The 21,525-nt window shown below is 39.7% G+C and overlaps 1 protein-coding gene across 4 annotated transcripts in view; it reads left to right on the plus strand.

Moving 5' to 3' along the window:
• Positions 1-21,525, plus strand: part of shank1 (SH3 and multiple ankyrin repeat domains 1) — a 280,926-nt gene that overhangs the window by 149,635 nt on the left and 109,766 nt on the right. For all 4 annotated transcript variants that reach the window (XM_061981384.1, XM_061981385.1, XM_061981386.1 and 1 more), the window contains exons 8-11: positions 14,716-14,832; positions 18,016-18,093; positions 18,212-18,278; positions 18,385-18,554. In XM_061981384.1, the coding sequence (XP_061837368.1) occupies positions 14,716-14,832; positions 18,016-18,093; positions 18,212-18,278; positions 18,385-18,554 (432 nt within the window). The remainder of the gene's footprint in view (positions 1-14,715; positions 14,833-18,015; positions 18,094-18,211; positions 18,279-18,384; positions 18,555-21,525) is intronic.

A 21,525-nucleotide genomic window follows, 5' to 3' on the forward strand; every position in this document is an offset into this window, starting at 1 on the left:
CTTTTCCTGAAAGCTGATCCGTTCAGTTTTGGAGTTGATGTCAGCAGGCCAGGGAAGCTAGGGTCGATATTCTTCTCTTGATCATCTTCGGTGGCATAAGGGACGGTGTGAGCCAAGACATCCAGGGGGTTTAGCTCGCTCGTCTGCGGGAATAAACTGCCGCCATTGCTTGCCGTGCTACCGAGGTCCTTTGTCCCTGAATTGCTCACACACTCCGGCAGATTCAATGGGGGTCTGGCGGCAGATTTCTTTGACTTTATCGTTGGAAATGCATCTGCTTTGAGTGTCGCAAGATATCCACACATTCTTGCCATCTCTGTCGTAGCATAGCTTTCGTCGGTAAAGTGTGCGGAACAAACGTCCAATTTCTTGCCACTTTCGCATCTTTGGGCCACTGGTGCAACTTGAATCCGTCCCTGTTCGTGTTGTTACACCCTCCGACAACACACCGACGAGGCATGATGTCTCCAAGGTAGGGAAAACAGTCGAAAAAACGGAAAATAACAGAGCTGATTTGACTCGGTGTTTGAGAAAATGGCGGATTGCTTCCCGATGTGACGTCACGTTGTGACGTCATCGCTCCGAGAGCGAATATTACAAAGGCGTTTAATTCGCCAAAATTCACCGATTTAGAGTTCGGAAATCGGTTAAAAAAATATATGGTCTTTTTTCTGCAACATCAAGGTATATATTGACGCTTACATAGGTCTGGTGATAATGTTCCCCTTTAAAATTTTTGGACTTGAATCTTTCAGCGGGAGTAGCTTCACCACCTCCTCATCAAACTCATCAGATGTATCACTATGCTGCTCTGTGTCCTCTCCCTCATTTTCACCAAAAATATTATCCAGAACTTCTCTCACTGTACATTTTTTTTTCATTTCTGCTTGCTGCAAATTGGAGATGTGCACTCTGCAAGTCACAAACTCTATACTGCATTGACCTCACATGTCTGGACATTTGTTTGTTTTTGTACTGGATAACAAGGTAAAATGAGAATCCCCTAAAGCTCACATGATTGGGAGAGGAGCTGGCTGTCGGTGTGTTCAGTTTTGGCTGTAATTAATGCTTCATAATCTTATTTTTATAACTGGGTGGAAACCGACCCTAACAACACTAAGGTCATAATTTCAACCAGAGCATTTTATAATTTAGTGGAAAAAAAAAGAAGTTGTATTTTGTTGAAATAGAGGTTCCTGATAAAGTCAAAAAGCCTTTATGCAAAAAAATAAATTTATGTGGTTCTTTTATGCATTTTAAAAACTAAAATGGGTCTGTGCCGACCCTAGCACAAGACGAAGGTTAAGTCAGGACTTTGGGAAGGCCATTCTAAAACCTTAATTCTAGCCTGATTTAGCCATTAATGTGTTTGGGGTCATTGTCCTTTTGGAACACCAAACTGCGCCCAAGACCCAACCTCCGGGCTGATGATTTTAGGTTGTCCTGGAGAATTTGGAGATAATCCTCCTTTTTCGTTGTCCCATTTACTCTCTGTAAAGCACCAGTTCCATTGGCAGCAAAACAGGCCCAGAGCATAAAACTACCACCACCATGCTTGACGGTAGGTGTGGTGTTCCTGGAATTAAAGGCCTCACCTTTTCTCCTCCAAACATATTGGTGGGTATTGTGGCCAAACAGCTCAATTTTTGTTTCATCTGACCACAGAACTTTCCTCCAGAAGGTCTCATCTTTGTCCATGTGATGTCAGATGAAACAAAAATGTTCTTTACAAGTGTATGCAAACTTTTGACCACGACTGTATCTCCCAATTAAACATGGTTTATCTTGTTAGTTTTGTTTTTTAATAGCTAACAACCTCACATGTGTGTATTTGTTTTTATTTTGACATAGTGTAACAACACATTGGGCCTAAAAACCCCCTAAAAATAAATGTTTTTAGTTGTAAAAACTTCAAAAGCAGTGATTTTCAAACTGTAGTATGCGAGCTCCATCTGGTGGTTTGCCAAAGAATAACTTGATTAAATATATAAACACAGTGTTACTGTTCAAACTATGTGTAATGAATACTTAGGCCTACTATGCTACTGTATTTCAATGTTGGTCATTATGGTGGTACTTGCATGCCAAGTTTTTTCTGGGGTGGTACATAATGAAAAACCCTTGTTATAATTTAGAAGGCAAATATGTAATAGATATTGTACCAATTTAGGAGGAGGACTATGCTTTATTATTGTCAATTCTTTAACATATACAAGACATATAAGAACTGAAATTCACTAAGAGCAGACATGCGTTACAGGGAGACAAGAACAGGACCGCCAACGGATCAGCCACTTACGGCGCTCCTTAAAAAAGGTGGGAAAAAGGTGATATTGAGAAAGGGAGGAAGAGTAAAAAATATCAGTCAAAGGCTGGACCCTCGGGAGGGGCTCCAGACTGAGTCCAAGGGAAAAAACCTCATTTGCCATAGCACACATAAACAAGTTACATATAATCACAACAACTCGCAACAGAAGGGGGGAGTTGGGGCCCTGGAGGCCGGCCTGCTGCTATAAAGCGCTACTCAGCCGTCCATCACCCCGAAGAGGAATCAAGCGGTGGGTGGGGGTGGGGTGTGTGTTTGTGTATATGCCCATTGTCTTTGGGTGTAGTGGTGTTGTGTCCATAGGCCCGGGGCCGTTCTGCATGCAAGACTTCCAGGTGTCGTTGAGGAGGGAGGGAGGTCAAAAGCGTCCATCTTTGAGGGTCCTCGGAGATGTTTTCAGAGCAGCCTGCTCCTGTTGTTGCAGCGTCAAAGCCATTCGAGGGAGTCAAATCGTAGATTAGGATTTTTGTTTTTCTGCGAGCAGACATTACAATGGCTTGTCTGTTCTATTCGTCCATGTTGGCTCTCATATCCATTTTTTCCCTTTCAACAAGCTTCTCCATGATGTGATCCATCTTGCGATTCAGTTCAGAAATCGCCCCAGACTGCGATCCCACAGCCCGACCCAATCCTTCCATTGCGACGAACAGCCTTTGGGCTCCTTGAGTGGCTGCCATCGTCTTACGAATTTGACGGTACACCAGAGCAATGCCCAGCCCAATCAGCAGGTACCCCGCGATCATGGTTCCAAATATGTAGATGTCTTCCACGTCCTCGATGGAAAGGACTGAGAGGCACATGATTCCCCATTTGTCCCAGGAATCTCTCACATACCCCGCAGCAATGGTTCCACCAGGGCAGCCAGGCTCCCCCGAACCTCTTTTTCTCTTTTCGAAAAGATTTTGTCAATTGAGTCGAGAGTCCAGCTGATCAATTCCATGTCTGATGTTTAGATTTGGAGGACAACGCAAAGAAAGAGGCTTAAAAAAAAGTGTAGACAAGACACAGAGAGCAAGCAAGGAGAAGACGGGAGGAGAAAAAAATGCGACCGCCCTCACCAGAGGCAAGACAGAAATGTCTAAGCTAAAGTTAAATTAAATCAAATACTATATTGTTATGATACCCAGTGATGGGCAGTAGCAAGCTACATGTAGCGAAGCTACGTAGCTTAACTACATTTCCCAGTAGCTTCACTACTTTTTATACAAGTAGCGATTGCTGTAGCTTAGCTAGTTTTAAATCCATGTAGCGAGATAGCTTACAACAAAGCTACAAAGAGAGGAAAAGGCCGGAGAAAATTCAATGACGTGGATGAATAAAAACATCCATACATACGGAGAAAATCCATGACGATTGGTTGGTGTTCGTATGATGAGTCACAATTGGCTAAGGTCAGGGCGAAACATACCGGATTGGCCAATCAGAGGTAAGATAAGGCGATTCATCGAAACCAGGATGTTACGTACAGCGGGGGAAGGAGACAACACCACGGCAGGGATCAGTTCAATAGGTTTATTGATCATGATGAGTTTGGGTGTGTATGCTACTCTACGTGAATGGTGTAAGACGATGTGTATAATCAACAATGTAAATGTTACCAGAGTTTGTTGTATGTGCGTGTTGGATGGGGCAAGGCGAGAAGGCAGTCCGTGGGCAAGCGAGAGGCCGGGGGCTGGAGAGAAGTGACGAGGTCCGTGTCCAAGCGGGGGTCGTGGATAGAGGGAGGCAGTCCAAAATCCGGTGGGAAGTCGAGGCACACAGCTCGATCACGGGAAACAGAGGGAACTCTACGGAGAACACAGAGGACATAAGACACGGGCACAGGGAAGGCACAGAGAGAGCAAGTACGCGGAGGGAAGCCAGAGACGGGATGCTTACTACGAAGAGTGAACTACGTTCCGGCATTGGATCTTCGGGTCCGCTGGTCTTTATGCTGTCTGGCCTCATCAGACTCAGGTGCACTGATTGCTGATTGCCTGCAGCCTTGCAGGCATGTGGCTGCAATGTGAGAAGAGCGAGCAGGGGCGTGATGATATGCGGGATTGCGCATGCGCCGTGACACAGGAAGCATAATCATAACAAACACACACTCATGTCACATGACGACGAGGGAGTCGCAGACAGAGGAACACTTAAAACTGACGACTCCAAAAAAATAAGACAACAAATAATGTGTACTATTCCTAAAAAGGAGTGACGGGGAAATGAGGCCTCAGTGAGTGTGTGGCACACTCTCTGGCTGTATTGAATACTGTGGCATCTACTTCATTAAAAAGGTCACTACATATAACATTTATAGCAAATAAAAAAGCTTTTTTTAAAAAACATTTTTAACTGTAAAGAAGTAAATATGAAGCATGTAACTCTGGTCAATGAGCCATTCACTATATTTGGCGATGTTGTATCAAAATAATCCCACACTTTGGAATTTTTCCTTTTTCTTAGTTTCATTTAAATTGATCACGGAAACCGATATCAAACACAGTTTGGCGCTTCAGTCCAACGACAGAGCAGTTGGATCGGCCACAATACACTCTTAGTTTTTTTTTAAAGTGACACACATGGCGGTATCGAGAAACCACAGTATCACCGTGTTTCATAATGCGTTGATGCTTCAGTATCGTTTGACCCATCACTAATTGTGTTTTTCTCTTCCTCATTGGATTGTCTGCTGGCCACTTGATGGCAGTGTTTGCTTACCTTTCTCTCTGACCGTTCCTTTCTCCTTTTGTAACCACACAACTTGTAAAGGTTTCATCAATGACAAGCTTTTTTTTTTTTTTTCCACTAATAGAAAGACAACGCCATGTTTCATTGCCATCTTACTTTTAAAACAGCCGCAAATATGATTATTATAACTCTGATTTTACTTGACCAGTTTAGCAAAGGGGGAATATACAGTCGTGATCAAAAGTTGACATACACTTGTAAAGAACATAATGTCATTGCTGTCTTGAGTTTCCAATCATTTCTACAATTCTTATTTGTTTGTGATGGAGTGATTGGAGCACATACTTGTTTGCCACAAAAAACATTCATGAAGTTTGGTTCTTTTATGAATTTATTATGGGTCTACTGACCAAATCTGCTGGGTCAAAAGTATACATACAGCAATGTTAATATTTGGTTACATGTCCCTTGGCAAGTTTCACTGCAATAAGGCGCTTTTGGTAGCCATCCACAAGATTCTGGTTGAAGTTTTGACCACTCCTCTTGGAAAAAAATGGTGCACTTCAGCTAAATTTGTTGTTTTTCTGACATGGACTTGTTTCTTCAGCATTGTCCACACATTTAAGTCAGGACTTTGGGAAACCCATTCTAAAACCTTAATTCTAGCCTGATTTAGCCATTCCTTTACCACTTTTGACGTGTGTTTGGGGTCATTGTCCTTTTGGAACACCCAACTGCGCCCAAGACCCAACCTCTCCGGGTTGATGATTTTAGGTTGTCCTGAAGAATTTGGAGGTAATCCTCCTTTTTCATTGTCCCATTTACTCTCTGTAAAGCACCAGTTCCATTGGCAGCAAAACAGGCCCAGAGCATAATACTACCACCACCACGCTTGACGATAAGCATAGTGTTCCTGGGATTAAAGACCTCACCTTTTCTCCTCCAAATATATTGCTCGGTATTGTGGCCAAACAGCTAAATTTTTCATCTGACATCACATGGACAAAGATAAGTTAAAAAACAAAACTAACATGATAAACCGTGTTTAATTGGGAGAGACAGTCGTGTACATACACTTGTAAAGAACATATTGTCCTGGCTGACATCACATGGACAAAGATGAGACCTTCTGGAGGAAAGTTCCATGGTCAGATGAAACAAAAGTTGAGCTGTTTGGCCACAATACCCAGCAATACGTTTGGAGGAGAAAAAGTGAGGCCTTTAATCCCAAGAACACCAAGTCTACCGTCAAGCATGGTGGTGGTAGTATTATGCTCTGGGCCTGTTTTGCTGCCAATGGAACTGGTGCTTTACAGAGAGTAAATGGGACAATGAAAAAAGAGGATTACCTCCAAATTCTTCAGGACAACCTAAAATCATCAGCCCGGAGGTTGGGTCTTGGGCGCAGTTGGGTATGACCCCTAACACACGCCAAAGGGAACTCTCCTGAAGGAATCAATAAAGTACTATCTATCTATTTTTCTAAAAGTGGTAAAGGAATTGCTAAATCTGGCTAGAATTAAGGTTTTAGAATGGCCTTCCCAAAGTCCTGACTTAAACGTGTGGACAATGCTGAAGAAACAAGTCCATATCAGAAAACCAACACATTTAGCTGAACTGCACCAATTTTGTCAAGAGGAGTGGTCAAAAATTCAACCAGAAGCTTGCGGATGGCTACCAAAAGCGCCTTATTGCAGTGAAACCTGCCAGGGGACATGTAAGCAAATATTAACATTGCTGTATGTATACTTTTGACCCAGCAGATTTGCTCACATTTTCAGGAGACCCATAATAAATTCTTAAAAGAACCAAACTTCATGAATGTTTTTTGTGACTAACAAGTATGTGCTCCAATCACTCCATCACAAAAAAATAAGAGTTGTAGAAATTATTGGAAACTCAAGACAGCCATGACATTATGTTCTTTACAAGTGTATGTAAACTTTTGACCATGACTGTATATGATAGTTGATGATTCATATGCTCAAAATACAAAAAGATCCAACTCAGATTTAATATCAGTCAACAATAGGGAAAGCCATGTGAAAGGTGTGTGTGTTGTGTTTACATGTCCTTTGTGTTCATCTTCCACCTTGTGTGTCCGTCAAACACCATCCATGACACACACACCACCTCCATCCTCACCATCGCGTGGCGACGTGAACACCAGGACAGAAATCCAGGTATCCTCCCCCAATGTTGACATCGTCATTGTTTCTCCATCTTTCACTGTCTCATGAATGAATTAATGTGTTAGGGTTGGTTAATTTTGCACCTTTTTTTTTTTTTTTTTTTAGCTAATTTCACAGCTGTACACCTCAGTCATAACACTTGGTACTCGACACATGCTAACTGTTAGCATACTAACTTTTTTAGCCAATTTTACAGTCGAAAACACCTCAGTCCTAACTTGGTACTTGACACATGCTAAATGGTGACCTTTTAAGCCAATTTCACAGCCGAACAACTCAAACTTATACAGGTAAAAGCCAGTAAATTAGAATATTTTGAAAAACTTGATTTATTTCAGTAATTGCATTCAAAAGGTGTAACTTGTACATTATATTTATTCATTGCACACAGACTGATGCATTCAAATGTTTATTTCATTTAATTTTGATGATTTGAAGTGGCAACAAAAGAAAATCCAAAATTCCGTGTGTCACAAAATTAGAATATTACTTAAGGGTAATACAAAAAAGGGATTTTTAGAAATGTTGGCCAACTGAAATGTATGAAAATGAAAAATATGAGCATGTACAATACTCAATACTTGGTTGGAGCTCCTTTTGCCTCAATTACTGCGTTAATGCGGCGTGGCATGGAGTCGATGAGTTTCTGGCACTGCTCAGGTGTTATGAGAGCCCAGGTTGCTCTGATAGTGGCCTTCAACTCTTCTGCGTTTTTGGGTCTGGCATTCTGCATCTTCATTTTCACAATACCCCACAGATTTTCTATGGGGCTAAGGTCAGGGGAGTTGGCGGGCCAATTTAGAACAGAAATACCATGGTCCGTAAACCAGGCACGGGTAGATTTTGCGCTGTGTGCAGGCGCCAAGTCCTGTTGGAACTTGAAATCTCCATCTCCATAGAGCAGGTCAGCAGCAGGAAGCATGAAGTGCTCTAAAACTTGCTGGTAGACGGCTGCGTTGACCCTGGATCTCAGGAAACAGAGTGGACCGACACCAGCAGATGACATGGCACCCCAAACCATCACCCAACCATGCAAATTTTGCATTTCCTTTGGAAATCGAGGTCCCAGAGTCTGGAGGAAGACAGGAGAGGCACAGGATCCACGTTGCCTGAAGTCTAGTGTAAAGTTTCCACCATCAGTGATGGTTTGGGGTGCCATGTCATCTGCTGGTGTCGGTCCACTCTGTTTCCTGAGATCCAGGGTCAACGCAGCCGTCTACCAGCAAGTTTTAGAGCACTCCATGCTTCCTGCTGCTGACCTGCTCTATGGAGATGGAGATTTCAAGTTCCAACAGGACTAGGCGCCTGCACACAACGCAAAATCTACCCGTGCCTGGTTTACGGACCATGGTATTTCTGTTCTAAATTGGCCCGCCAACTCCCCTGACCTTAGCCCCATAGAAAATCTGTGGGGTATTGTGAAAAGGAAGATGCAGAATGCCAGACCCAAAAACGCAGAAGAGTTGAAGGCCACTATCAGAGCAACCTGGGCTCTCATAACACCTGAGCAGTGCCAGAAACTCATCGACTCCATGCCACGCCGCATTAACGCAGTAATTGAGGCAAAAGGAGCTCCAACCAAGTATTGAGTATTGTACATGCTCATATTTTTCATTTTCATACTTTTCAGTTGGCCAACATTTCTAAAAATCCCTTTTTTGTATTAGCCTTAAGTAATATTCTAATTTTGTGACACACGGAATTTTGGATTTTCATTTGTTGCCACTTCAAATCATCAAAATTAAATGAAATAAACATTTGAATGCATCAGTCTGTGTGCAATGAATAAATATAATGTACAAGTTACACCTTTTGAATGCAATTACTGAAATAAATCAAGTTTTTCAAAATATTCTAATTTACTGGCTTTTACCTGTATACTTGACACATGCTAACGTTGGCATGCTAACATTAGCATCATAACTTACCCAAAAGTCATATAAATTGATACTTAACAAATGCTAACTGTTGGCATGCTGCCGTTAGCCTGTTAGCATACCTAACATTAGTATGCTAACATTTTTAGCCAATTTTGCCACCGTATACTTCATATAACTTGGTATTTGGCTCATTCTATCTGTTGAAATGCTAACATTAGTATGCAAACTTATTTTTGTAGCTAATTTCGCAGCTGTACACCTCAGTCCTAACCCTTGGTACGTGACACATGCTAACTGTTCGCATATTAACTTTTTTAGCCAATTTTACAGTCGAAAACACTTCAGAGTCATAACTTGGTACTTGACACATGCTAAATGTTAGCACGGTAACTTTTTTAGCCAATTTCACAGCCGAACACCTCAAACGTATATACTTGACACATGCTAACGTTGGCATGCTAACATTAGCGTGATAACTTTTTAGCCAACTTTACAGCTGTACACCTTAGAGCAGGGGTCGGCAAACCGCGGCTCTGGAGCCGCATGCGGCTCTTTGATCACATCTAAAGCGGCTCAGCTGCATACTTGCTGACCCTCCCGATTTTTCCGGGAGACTTCCGAATTTCAGTGCCTCTCCCAATATTGAGGGCGTGCCGTGATGGCAGTGCCTTTAACGTCCGATTTTACACTATCCGCGTGTCGGCCCAGTCACATGTTGTATGTGGACTCTGCCCTACACACGTAAGTGACTGCAAGGCATACTTAGTCAACAGCCATACAGGTCACACTGAGGGTGGCCGTATATAACAACTTTAACACTCTTACTAATATGCGCCACATTGTGAACCCACATCAAACAAGAATGACAAACACATTTCGGGAGAACATCCGCACCGTAACACAACAGAACAAATACCCAGAATCCCATGCATCCCTAACTCTTCCTGGTTACATTATACACCCCCGCTACCACCAAACCCTGCACCCCCAACCCCGCCCACCTCAACCGACACACGCGGGGCTGCACAAGCCACAACGACATCCTCGGTACAAAGCCCACATAAGGGCAAGGAAAAACTCACCTCAGTGGGACGTCGATGTGAATGACTATGAGAAACCTTGGAGAGGACCGCATATGTGGGTAACCCCCCCCCTTTAGGGGGGGGACCTTGAGACCTCCGAATTCGGGAGATGGGGCGGGGGGTTGGTGGTAGCGGGGGTGTATAATGTAACCAGAAAGAGTTAGGGATGCATGGGATTCTGGGTATTTGTTCTGTTGTGTTTATGTTGTGCTACAGTGCGGATGTTCTCCCGAAATGTGTTTGTCATTCTTTTTTGGTGTGGGTTCACAGTGTGGCGCATATTTGTAAAAGTGTTAAAGTTGTTTTATACGGCCACCCTCAGTGTTATTTCATTTTAAATTTCAAAAGAGTTTTGTAGTTTCCATTGTTTTCTTGAATTTCTGAAACGGGTCAAAATGGCTCTTTGAGTGGTAAAGGTTGCCGACCCCTGCCTTAGAGTCATATAACTTGGTATTAGACACATGTTAATATTAGCATGTTAGCATGCTAACAATATAGAGCTAACTTCTTTTGTTAACTTTGCTACCGTTTACCCCAAATTCATATAACTTGATACTTGACAAATGCGAACTGTTAGCATGCTGACATTAGCCTGTACTAACATTAGTATGCGAACATTTTTAGCCAATTTTGCCACCGTATACTCCATAGAACTTGGTATTTGGCTCATGCTATCTGTTGACATGCTAACATTAGCATACTAACATTAGTATGCCAACATTTTTAGCCAATTTTGCCACCGTATACTTCATATAGCTTGGTATTTGGCTCATTCTATCAGTTGAAATGCTAACATTAGTATGCTAACTTTTTCCCCCCCGCTAATTTTGCAGCCGTACACCTCAGTCATAACCCTTGGTACACGACACATGCTAACTGTTAGCATACTAACTTTTTTGGCCAATTTTACAGTCGAAAACACCTCAGAGTCATAACTTGGTACTTGACAGCACGGTAACTCTTTTAGCCAATTCCACAGCCAAATTCCTCAAACTTATATACTTGACACATGCTAACGTTGGCATGCTAACATTAGCGTGATAACTTTACAGCTGTACATCTTAGAGTCATAACTTGGTACTAGACACATGTTAACATTAGCATGTTAGCATGCTAACAATAACTTTTTTTGTTAACTTTGCTACCGTTTACCCCAAAGTCATATAACTTGATACTTGACAAATGCGAACTGTTAGCATGCTGACATTAGCCTGTACTAACATTAGTATGCGAACATTTTTAGCCAATTTTGCCACCGTATACTCCATAGAACTTGGTATTTGGCTCATGCTATCTGTTGACATGCTAACATTAGCATACTAACATTAGTATGCCAACATTTTTAGCCAATTTTGCCACCGTATACTTCATATAGCTTGGTATTTGGCTCATTCTATCAGTTGAAATGCTAACATTAGTATGCTAACTTTTTCCCCCCCGCTAATTTTGCAGCCGTACACCTCAGTCATAACCCTTGGTACACGACACATGCTAACTGTTAGCATACTAACTTTTTTGGCCAATTTTACAGTCGAAAACACCTCAGAGTCATAACTTGGTACTTGACAGCACGGTAACTCTTTTAGCCAATTCCACAGCCAAATTCCTCAAACTTATATACTTGACACATGCTAACGTTGGCATGCTAACATTAGCGTGATAACTTTACAGCTGTACATCTTAGAGTCATAACTTGGTACTAGACACATGTTAACATTAGCATGTTAGCATGCTAACAATAACTTTTTTTGTTAACTTTGCTACCGTTTACCCCAAAGTCATATAACTTGATACTTGACAAATGCGAACTGTTAGCATGCTGACATTAGCCTGTACTAACATTAGTATGCGAACATTTTTAGCCAATTTTGCCACCGTATACTCCATAGAACTTGGTATTTGGCTCATGCTATCTGTTGACATGCTAACATTAGCATACCAACATTAGTATGCCAACATTTTTAGCCAATTTTGCCACCGTATACTTCATATAGCTTGGTATTTGGCTCATTCTATCAGTTGAAATGCTAACATTAGTATGCTAACTTTTTTCCCCCCGCTAATTTTGCAGCCGTACACCTCAGTCATAACCCTTGGTACACGACACATGCTAACTGTTAGCATACTAACTTTTTTGGCCAATTTTACAGTCGAAAACACCTCAGAGTCATAACTTGGTACTTGACAGCACGGTAACTCTTTTAGCCAATTCCACAGCCAAATTCCTCAAACTTATATACTTGACACATGCTAACGTTGGCATGCTAACATTAGCGTGATAACTTTACAGCTGTACATCTTAGAGTCATAACTTGGTACTAGACACATGTTAACATTAGCATGTTAGCATGCTAACAATAACTTTTTTTGTTAACTTTGCTACCGTTTACCCCAAAGTCATATAACTTGATACTTGACAAATACGAACTGTTAGCATGCTGACATTAGCCTGTACTAACATTAGTATGCGAACATTTTTAGCCACCGTATACCAGAGGTGTGGACTCGAGTCACATGACTTGGACTCGAGTCAGACTCGAGTCATGAATTTGATGACTTTAGACTCGACTTGACAAAATGTAAAAAGACTTGCAACTCGACTTAGACTTTAACATCAATGACTTGTGACTTCACTTGGACTTGAGCCTTTTGAATTGACATGACTTGACATGACTTGCTACTTTCCCCAAAACCCAAAGATAAAAAAGTTATTCGGGAGCGCCTCGTATTTTTCATTGTGTACTTGTCTATCAGCGTTGCGTGTGTCAGCTGGTGTGGTCTCAGTACAACAGCCAATCAAATTAGATCTACTTTGTTTTCATCACACAGCATTCATCCAATCAAATTGCAGGACAACCAACGAAGAAGACATGTCCAAACCACACGCCAGTGAACAAAAAATGATACCTAAAATAATTTTGTTTGGGTATAAAAATTACGAGGTGGTCAACACAAAACGGTTTGCAGTATGCAACACATGCGGTTCGAAAATTACTGATGGAGAGGAAACAACTTCCAACTTCGTCCGGCATTTAAAGTTGCACAAAGAACGGTAAGTTTTGAATGTAAGATAACGTTTATTGGCTAAGTAACGTGACTTTTATTTGCTGTGTAGTTAAATCAGTGAGGCTGTAAACTCACTGCTAACGTTATAACGTTATTGCAAACACGGGAATCTGTTGCAGTTCACTACCTTATTCATACTTTTTGTTCAGTGATTTTTTTCAAGCAGGGTTACGTTAGTCAATATATCACACGTAACGTTAGACGGCGGTCAGCAGCACCGCGTATTTTAGCCACCTAAAAAAAGACAAAAATAGTAAAATAAAGGTCAGTTAAAATGTATACTATATTATGAATATGTGTACCGTTTTAGCTAGCTTTCTGACATACTGTTGGTTGTTTACCTCAGTGGTCCCCAACCACCGGGCCGCGGCCCGGTACTGGTCCGTGGATCGATTGGTATCGGGCCGCACAAGAATTTTTTATTTTTTTAAATTTTTTTAATTAAATCAACATAAAAAACACAAGATACACTTACAAGTAGTGCACCAACCCAAAACAACTCTCTCCCCCCTTTTGTTCTGGGCATTGAACATGAAGACTCTTCCTTCACTGTTCCGAGTGGCCATGAGAGTCTTGGCAGTGCCTGCCTCCAGTGCTCCAGTGGAGCGAGTTTTCAGCCATGGTGGCATCATACTACGCCCCCATCGTGCACAAATGACTGACAGACTCTTGGCTAATTTGGTCTTTTGCAAATGCAATGCAGCATAGGGCCCTGACATATAAAAAGTACAACTTTTTTGTTATGTTCACGTATATGTCATGTTTTTTCAATGTTAACACTTTTGTACAAATAAGTACATTTGCACTTTATTTTTCAATGTGTTTGATCTGTAAAGGAATGAGTTAATGTTTAAAATGTGCTATTATAAAGTGCAATGTCAGCACAATTTTCTTTCCTGCAATTTAAAATGCACTTGTTTTAATAAATAAATACAGCGTTTGAAAAGCATACACAATCTGTGTTAATATATTAGTCTGTGGTTAAAAGGACTTGAAAGGACTCGAAACTCAAAATGCAGGACTTAGGACTTGACTTGAGACTTTCCAGTCTTGACTTTGGACTTGACTCGGGGCTTGCCTGTCTTGACTCGGGACTTGACTCGGACTTGAGGGCAAAGACTTGAGACTTACTTGTGACTTGCAAAACAATGACTTGGTCCCACCTCTGCCGTATACTCCATAGAACTTGGTATTTGGCTCATGCTATCTGTTGACATGCTAACATTAGCATGCTAACTCACCGCCGTACATCTAGGCAGAGTATGTTTTTCTTCCAAAATGGCATATTCTAGATATTTATCAATATTTCAACTGTTTCTTCTTAACTATAGCTATTTTAGCTGTTGTTCTTAATGTTCCCTTGTTTAATTGTCAGTAAAAAAAATGTCCGCCAATGGACCTAATCACGCTTTGGACACCATTTCATTAATCAAACTTCAATATGACTGTATATTAAAATATCTGTGTTTTTGTTTTATTTGTTTAAACCTCAACCCCAGGCCTGTCAGAACGGCAACTCGCAGCATTTGGAGCACCTCCTCTTCTACGGGGCGGACTCGTCCTTCCAGAATGCTTCTGGAAACACTGCCTTGCACATCTGTGCTTTATATAACAAGGTGGGCTCTCACCCCTCGCATGTGTGTGACTTTGTAAAGCTGCACCACCTGGAGACATCAAGACAAGAGCGTGTGTGTAACAATTATGTAAAAAAAAAAAAAGTAAAATAACACTGCCTTTGTTGATGCTGTTTGAGCTGCAATTTTTTTGTCTATTTTTGTTTTTATGTTATTAACATGTTATTCATAACCAGTCTCATAACGTAAAAACTAGTATAAAATTTAGAAATACATTTTTTTTGCAGCACAAGCGTATCACAAAGGTTTTGGACAAGTTTGGGGAGATTTTGACAAGGTGGGGATGGTTCTGAATCGTAAAATGTTAAAATAATAAACTACAATAGTTAATACCATAAAAACTATAATAGTTGGACAAAAATGTTTGTAGGACAAACGTTTTTGGACAAGTTTGGGGAGATTTTGACATGGTTGGGGCCTGGTTCTGAAAAATAACAACACATTAATAACATTAAAATATATAAAACTATAAAATGACATAAAAATTGGAAGTTTGGGGAGATCTTGACAAGGTGGGGGACTTGTTATGAATCACAACATGTTAATAATATAGAAACAAAAATAGACACTTTTTTGCAGTACAAACATTTATGTTAGGGGAGATTTTGGGAAAGTAGGGGCGTGCAGGGTTTGAATCATAAAATGTTAAAAACATAAAAAATTATATTACTTAGACCACAGGTGTCAAACTCATGGCCCGGGGGGCAAATGTGGCCCTCGAAATCCTGGGAATAAGTCAAATCAAATCAAATCAACTTTATTTATAGAGCACATTTAAAATTTACCACAGGGGTAGCCAAAGTGCTGTACAATGAACAGGTTAAAAGATAAAACGAGTACCGAGCAAACACAACACAACACAAACAGAACACGATAAAAAAATAAATAATTAAAATAGAATTAATAAAAACATAAAAACATAGAAACAGGATCACAGCAGGTGTATTATGGGGCACCATTGCAGGATGGATATCACTCAGTGTTAAAAGCCATGGAATAAAAGTATGTTTTTAAGAGAGATTTAAAAACAGGAAGAGAGGAGGCTTGTCTAACACTCAGGGGTAGGTCGTTCCAGAGCTTGGGAGCAGCAACGGCGAAAGCTCTGTCACCTCTAAGCTTCAGCCTTGTGTCAGGGACCGTCAACAGCAGCTGATCGGCTGATCTTAAGGATCGGGTGGGGCAGTAAGGCTGAAGGAGGTAAGCATAAGCATCAATAAAGTACTGTAACTTTTCTTACTAAATGTATTATTTCTTTCTATTTTGGGAGAAAAAAAATATATGTACTCCATGTAACCCCAAATGATGTAAACTTAAATATTGTCTAATTATGCAAAAATATATTATCAAACATTCAAACCATTTTTAAAATAGAAATAAATACTAATAATAATGATTTTAAAGCAAGTTATCCATCAAATTGTGCAATGTAAAAGTAGCAATAGATTTCATGGTATACTTGTGAAATTTACTGTACTTTTTACAGCATTTTTTCTCAATGGAAAAAAAACTGTACTTTTTTTTTACTGTAATAAACTGTAATGCCGTTTTGGCGTTTACAGTAATACACCCAAAAATCTACAGTTGTTGATTTGCAGTAAAAACAAACTGGCAGCTCAGGTGCCAAAAGGTTACTGTAAAATTGCTTTTTATTTACAGTAAAAAAAACAAATGTAAATTTTACAGTAACATTTTGACAACTATTATTACACAATTTTTTAATGCATTTTTTAAGTATTTTTTTTAGAAACTAAAATGTAAAAAAATATATGGTAGATTGCAATAATTTCACCTCAAAATGTAGTGTATTTTACTGTAAATGGAAAAACAGTACTGCTGTTTTTATGGTAAACAAAAAGGCAGTTCAGGTGCCAAAATGTTACTGTAAAATTGCAGTTTTTTTTATTTACAGTAAAATAAACAAATGTAAATTTTACAGTAACATTCTGGCAACTGAGCTGCCTTTTTTTTTTTTTTACCATAAAATCGGCAGTACTGTTTTTCCATTTACAGTAATATACACTACATTTTGAGATGAAATGATTGCAACTTACCATATTTTTTTTACATTTTAGTTTTTAAAAAAATCTACAAAAAAAAAAAATGCATAAAAAATTGTGTAATAATATTATCCACTGTTAGAAGAGGCCCTCTGGGGCCAAACATAACTACAACGTGGCCCTCAGTTAGAAGGACTTTGACACCTCTGACTTAGACAAAAAGTTTTGCAGCACAAACGGAGCAAAACAAAAGGGACACGTTTGAGGAGATTTTGACATGGTGAAGGGGCTGGTTATGAACAATAACACGTTTACAACAAAACCATAAAACATTATTAACATAAGAACTAAAATAGTTTGACGAAAACTTGTGCTGCACAAACACATGGTAAACATTTGGGGAGATTCTGAAAGGGTGGAGGGTGGGGGGGCTTGAAGATGTCACTAGTCCAGGGCTGTCAAACTCATTTTAGATCGGGGGCCACATGGAGAAAAATCTACTCCTAAGTGGGCCGGACTGGTAAAATCACGGCATGATAACTTAAAAATAAAGACAACTTCAGCTTGTTTTTTTTGGTTTAAAAATAGAACAAGGACATTCTGAAAATGTACAAATCATAATGTTTTTTTTTTTTTTTTTTACACTTACATTTTGTGGTTAATAGTATTCTATCTTTATTTGTCGTTATTTATACTTTCTGAATAAATTATGTGATAATGTTGTAAAAACACAAAATCAAAATCAAATTACAGGATGTTATTCGTGTAGTTTGCTCATTTTCCTCGACTGGTGCACTTACATCATGTGGTTTATTTATTTTTTGCATATGGAGCATAATTTACAAAGATACAAAGAATTGCTATTGCGACATCTAGTGGACACATTTAGAACAGCAGTTTTTTTTCATTCAAAAATTTCGGCTCATTTTTATACTTAGCAAACTCATCCCGCGGGCCGTACGTTTGACACCCCAGGATTAGTCAAAAAATGGTATTTTAATATAACTTAAAGACCATTACGGCACAAACTGAATTTTTACAGCACAAACAAAACGGCAGTGTTATTTTAATATTTGCAAAAATAAAGGGGCCCAACTTTACACAGGTGATGCAGAGTTCTGACATTAAAGCACATTATCAATAAATCGAAATAACTCATTCATTATAGGAAAGCTGTGCACGAATTCTGCTCTACCGAGGAGCAAGCAAAGACACAAAGAACAACAGCGGCCAAACACCATTTCAGGTAATGTCGGGATGCTTATTATGGGTTTTGATGAGATACAGTTAAACATTTTCAATAGCATCCAAGTGCCAACTAGACTTAAAGCATTTTTATTTTTGAGATGTGTCATTTCCTTTAGGTGGCCGTCATGTCGGGTCATTTTGAGCTAGGCGAGATCATCAAAAACCACCGGGACACAGATGTAGGTAAGTAGTCATAAAGCATCATTTAAAAAAATCTAAGAGATATTATGAATTGAGAGGATGTTTGCTACACAGCATAGAATGTAAAGAGAATGTGTTTATATGCCAGTTCCCTTCGTGGAGTCCCCAAAGTACGCCCCCCAGAGGCGAGAGAGCACACGCACGCTGACGGTGCCCCACCCTCACCCTTTCCTGCGAGCCAACAGCGACAGCAGCATGAACCTACCAGACTGGATGGCGATGCCCAACTCTCTGAGCACCAACATCGTCTCTGTGCAGGTACTGACTGGCAGGTCTTGAACTTGCCTCTTCCCAGTCCTCCAAAGTCAAGTCCCGGCAGTCCTGAGAATAGATGACTAAAACGGTGCTTCTCAATTATTTCCTGTCCTGACCTCCCTGTGGTGCAAAAGTTCTACAGCTATACGGAAGTACTATTGTTGAACTATTGCACAGCACATTCTTTCAAATCTTAACTTCAAACTTGATATTGCTTCCCTTAACTTTTGCTCAATGTCAAACTGTGATCTGCGCTTTGTTTTTCTCAGAGATAGAATGTTGCAAAGGGTAGTAGAATACACATCGGTCTTTCCTCATTTCCTACTGTAAATCCAAAGACTGTATACTCTGTCGTACTTCCGGGTCTTTTTATTATGGTTATTGTCACTTGTTTTCCTTGCTGCTGACTAGGGTTGTACGGTATACCGGTATTCGTACAGTACCGCGATACTAATGAATCATATTCGGTACTATACCGCCTCTGAAAAGTACCGGTCTTGCACTCCCCCGCACCCTGTCGTCTTTGCTGGTTTTACAAGCAGAGTAGCATGTTCGGCAGCGCACAATCACAGAGTACTTACAGACAGACACAGTGTGTAGACAGAAAAGGGAGAACGGACGCATTTTGGCTTAAAAACTAACAATAAAGGTGAAATTCTAACACTGAAACGCCCTCAGGAAGAGGTGCTTTAAGACCTAGCTAGCTAGCGGCTAGTTTTTTAGCTTCTTCTAAATCACTAATCCTCGCTTCCATGGTGACAAAGTATGTTTCTCACAAGTATCATCCCTGCAGGACGAGGAATAGCTAAACATGCTTCACTACACACCGTAGCTCACTGGCGTCAAAAATGCAAACAAGTGCCATAGGTGGATCTACACCTGACTTCCACTGTAATGATACCAAGTACAGGAGCATATCTAGTCGATACTACTATGATTACGTCTATATTTTTTGGCATCACAACATCTTCTTTTGTTTAAAAAAAAATTATATTATGTTTATAAACTCAGGAAATATGTCCCTGGACACGTGAGGACTTTGAATATGACCAATGTATGATCCTTGGTGTTGGATTGATACCTAAATTTGTGGTATGATCCAAAACTAATGTAAAGTATCAAACAACAGAAGAATAAGTGATTATTATATTTTAACAGAAGTGTAGATAGAACATGTTAAAAGAGAAAGTAAGCAGATATTAACATTAAATGAACAAGTAGATTAATAATTAATTGTCTACCACTTGTCCTTAATAATTTTGATAAATAATAGAAAGGAAAATGACACAATATGTTACTGCATACGTCAGCAGACTAAATTAGGAGCCTTTGTTTGCTTACCTTCTACTAAAAGACAAGTTGTCTTGTATGTTCACTATTTTATTTAAGGACAAAATTGCAATAAGAAACATACCGTATTTTTCGGAGTATAAGTCGCACCGGCCGAAAATGCATAACAAAGAAGGAAAAAAACATATATAAGTCGCACTGGAGTATAAGTCGCATTTTTTGAGGAAATTTATTTGATAAAACCCAACACCAAGAATAGACATTTGAAAGGCAATTTAAAATAAATAAAGAATAGTGAACAACAGGCTGAATAAGTGTACGTTATATGAGGCATAAATAACCAACTGGTATGTTAACGTAACATATTATGGTAAGAGTCATTCAAATAACTATAACATATAGAACATGCTATACGTTAACCAAACAATTTGTCACTCCTAATCGCTAAATCCCATGAAATCTTATACGTCTAGTCTCTTACGTGAATGAGCTAAATAATATTATTTGATATTTTACGGTAATGTGTTAATAATTTCCCACATAAGTCGCTCCTGAGTATAAGTCGCACCCCCGGCCAAACTATGAAAAAAACTGCGACTTATAGTCCGAAAAATACGGTATGTTTAATGTACCCTAAGATTTTTTGTTAAAATAAAGCCAATAATGCAATTTTTAGTGGTCCCCTTTATTTAGAAAAGTACCGACAAGTATCGAAATAATTTTGGTACCGGTTCCAAAATATTGGTGTCGGGACAACACTACTGCTGACAAATCCTCCTATTTTTTTTCCCTTCCTGTCCCAAACTTTTACATCGCTCCGCCTTTGTTAGCTGTGGACACAATTGTTTCGATGTACTTGCTACTTCTACTGGGTAGAACAGGGAGCCTGTTGGTAGGATTGGGCTATGATGCCAACTAGCTGCAGGCATGTGTATTGTTCTAACATGAATACTAGAGTGTTGACACAATTAACAAAAATCTCCCCTGCGAATCGCGACCCAAGGGTCCCGACCCACTATTTGAGAAACACTAGACTACAGTGAAACCTCCATTTACGTACTTAATTGGTTCTTTACAGGCTTCGTAAATCGAAAAGTTTGTATAATAAAATAAATATAAATGTAAATATGAATAATGGTTTCCAGCCTCGACAAAGGTTCATATTTTAGTGTAGGTTTTTGCACTTTGAACACAATATAAAGTATTTTACAGGGCTGTGTATCAAAAAAACATAACAAGCCAACACACACACACACACACACACACACACACACACACACACACACACACACACACACACACACACACGCACACACACACAGAGAAATCTCTTTGGTGCCCTCACAAATGATCAGAAATCACAAAAATCCCTAACATTTTTTTTGCTGCAATAATAAACGATTTACGAACTTAATGGGTTCTTTACAGGCTTCGTAAATCGAAAAGTTTGTATAATAAAATAAATATAAATGTAAATATGAATAATGGTTTCCAGCCTCGACAAAGGTTCATATTTTAGTGTAGGTTTTTGCACTTTGAACACAATATAAAGTATTTTACAGGGCTGTGTATCAAAAAAACATAACAAGCCAACACACACACACACACACACACACACACACACACACACACACACTCACACACACACACACACACACGCACACACACACAGAGAAATCTCTTT

This window comes from Nerophis lumbriciformis, linkage group LG24 (assembly GCF_033978685.3).
Source record: "Nerophis lumbriciformis linkage group LG24, RoL_Nlum_v2.1, whole genome shotgun sequence".
In the NCBI taxonomy this organism is placed as follows: Eukaryota; Metazoa; Chordata; class Actinopteri; order Syngnathiformes; family Syngnathidae; genus Nerophis; species Nerophis lumbriciformis.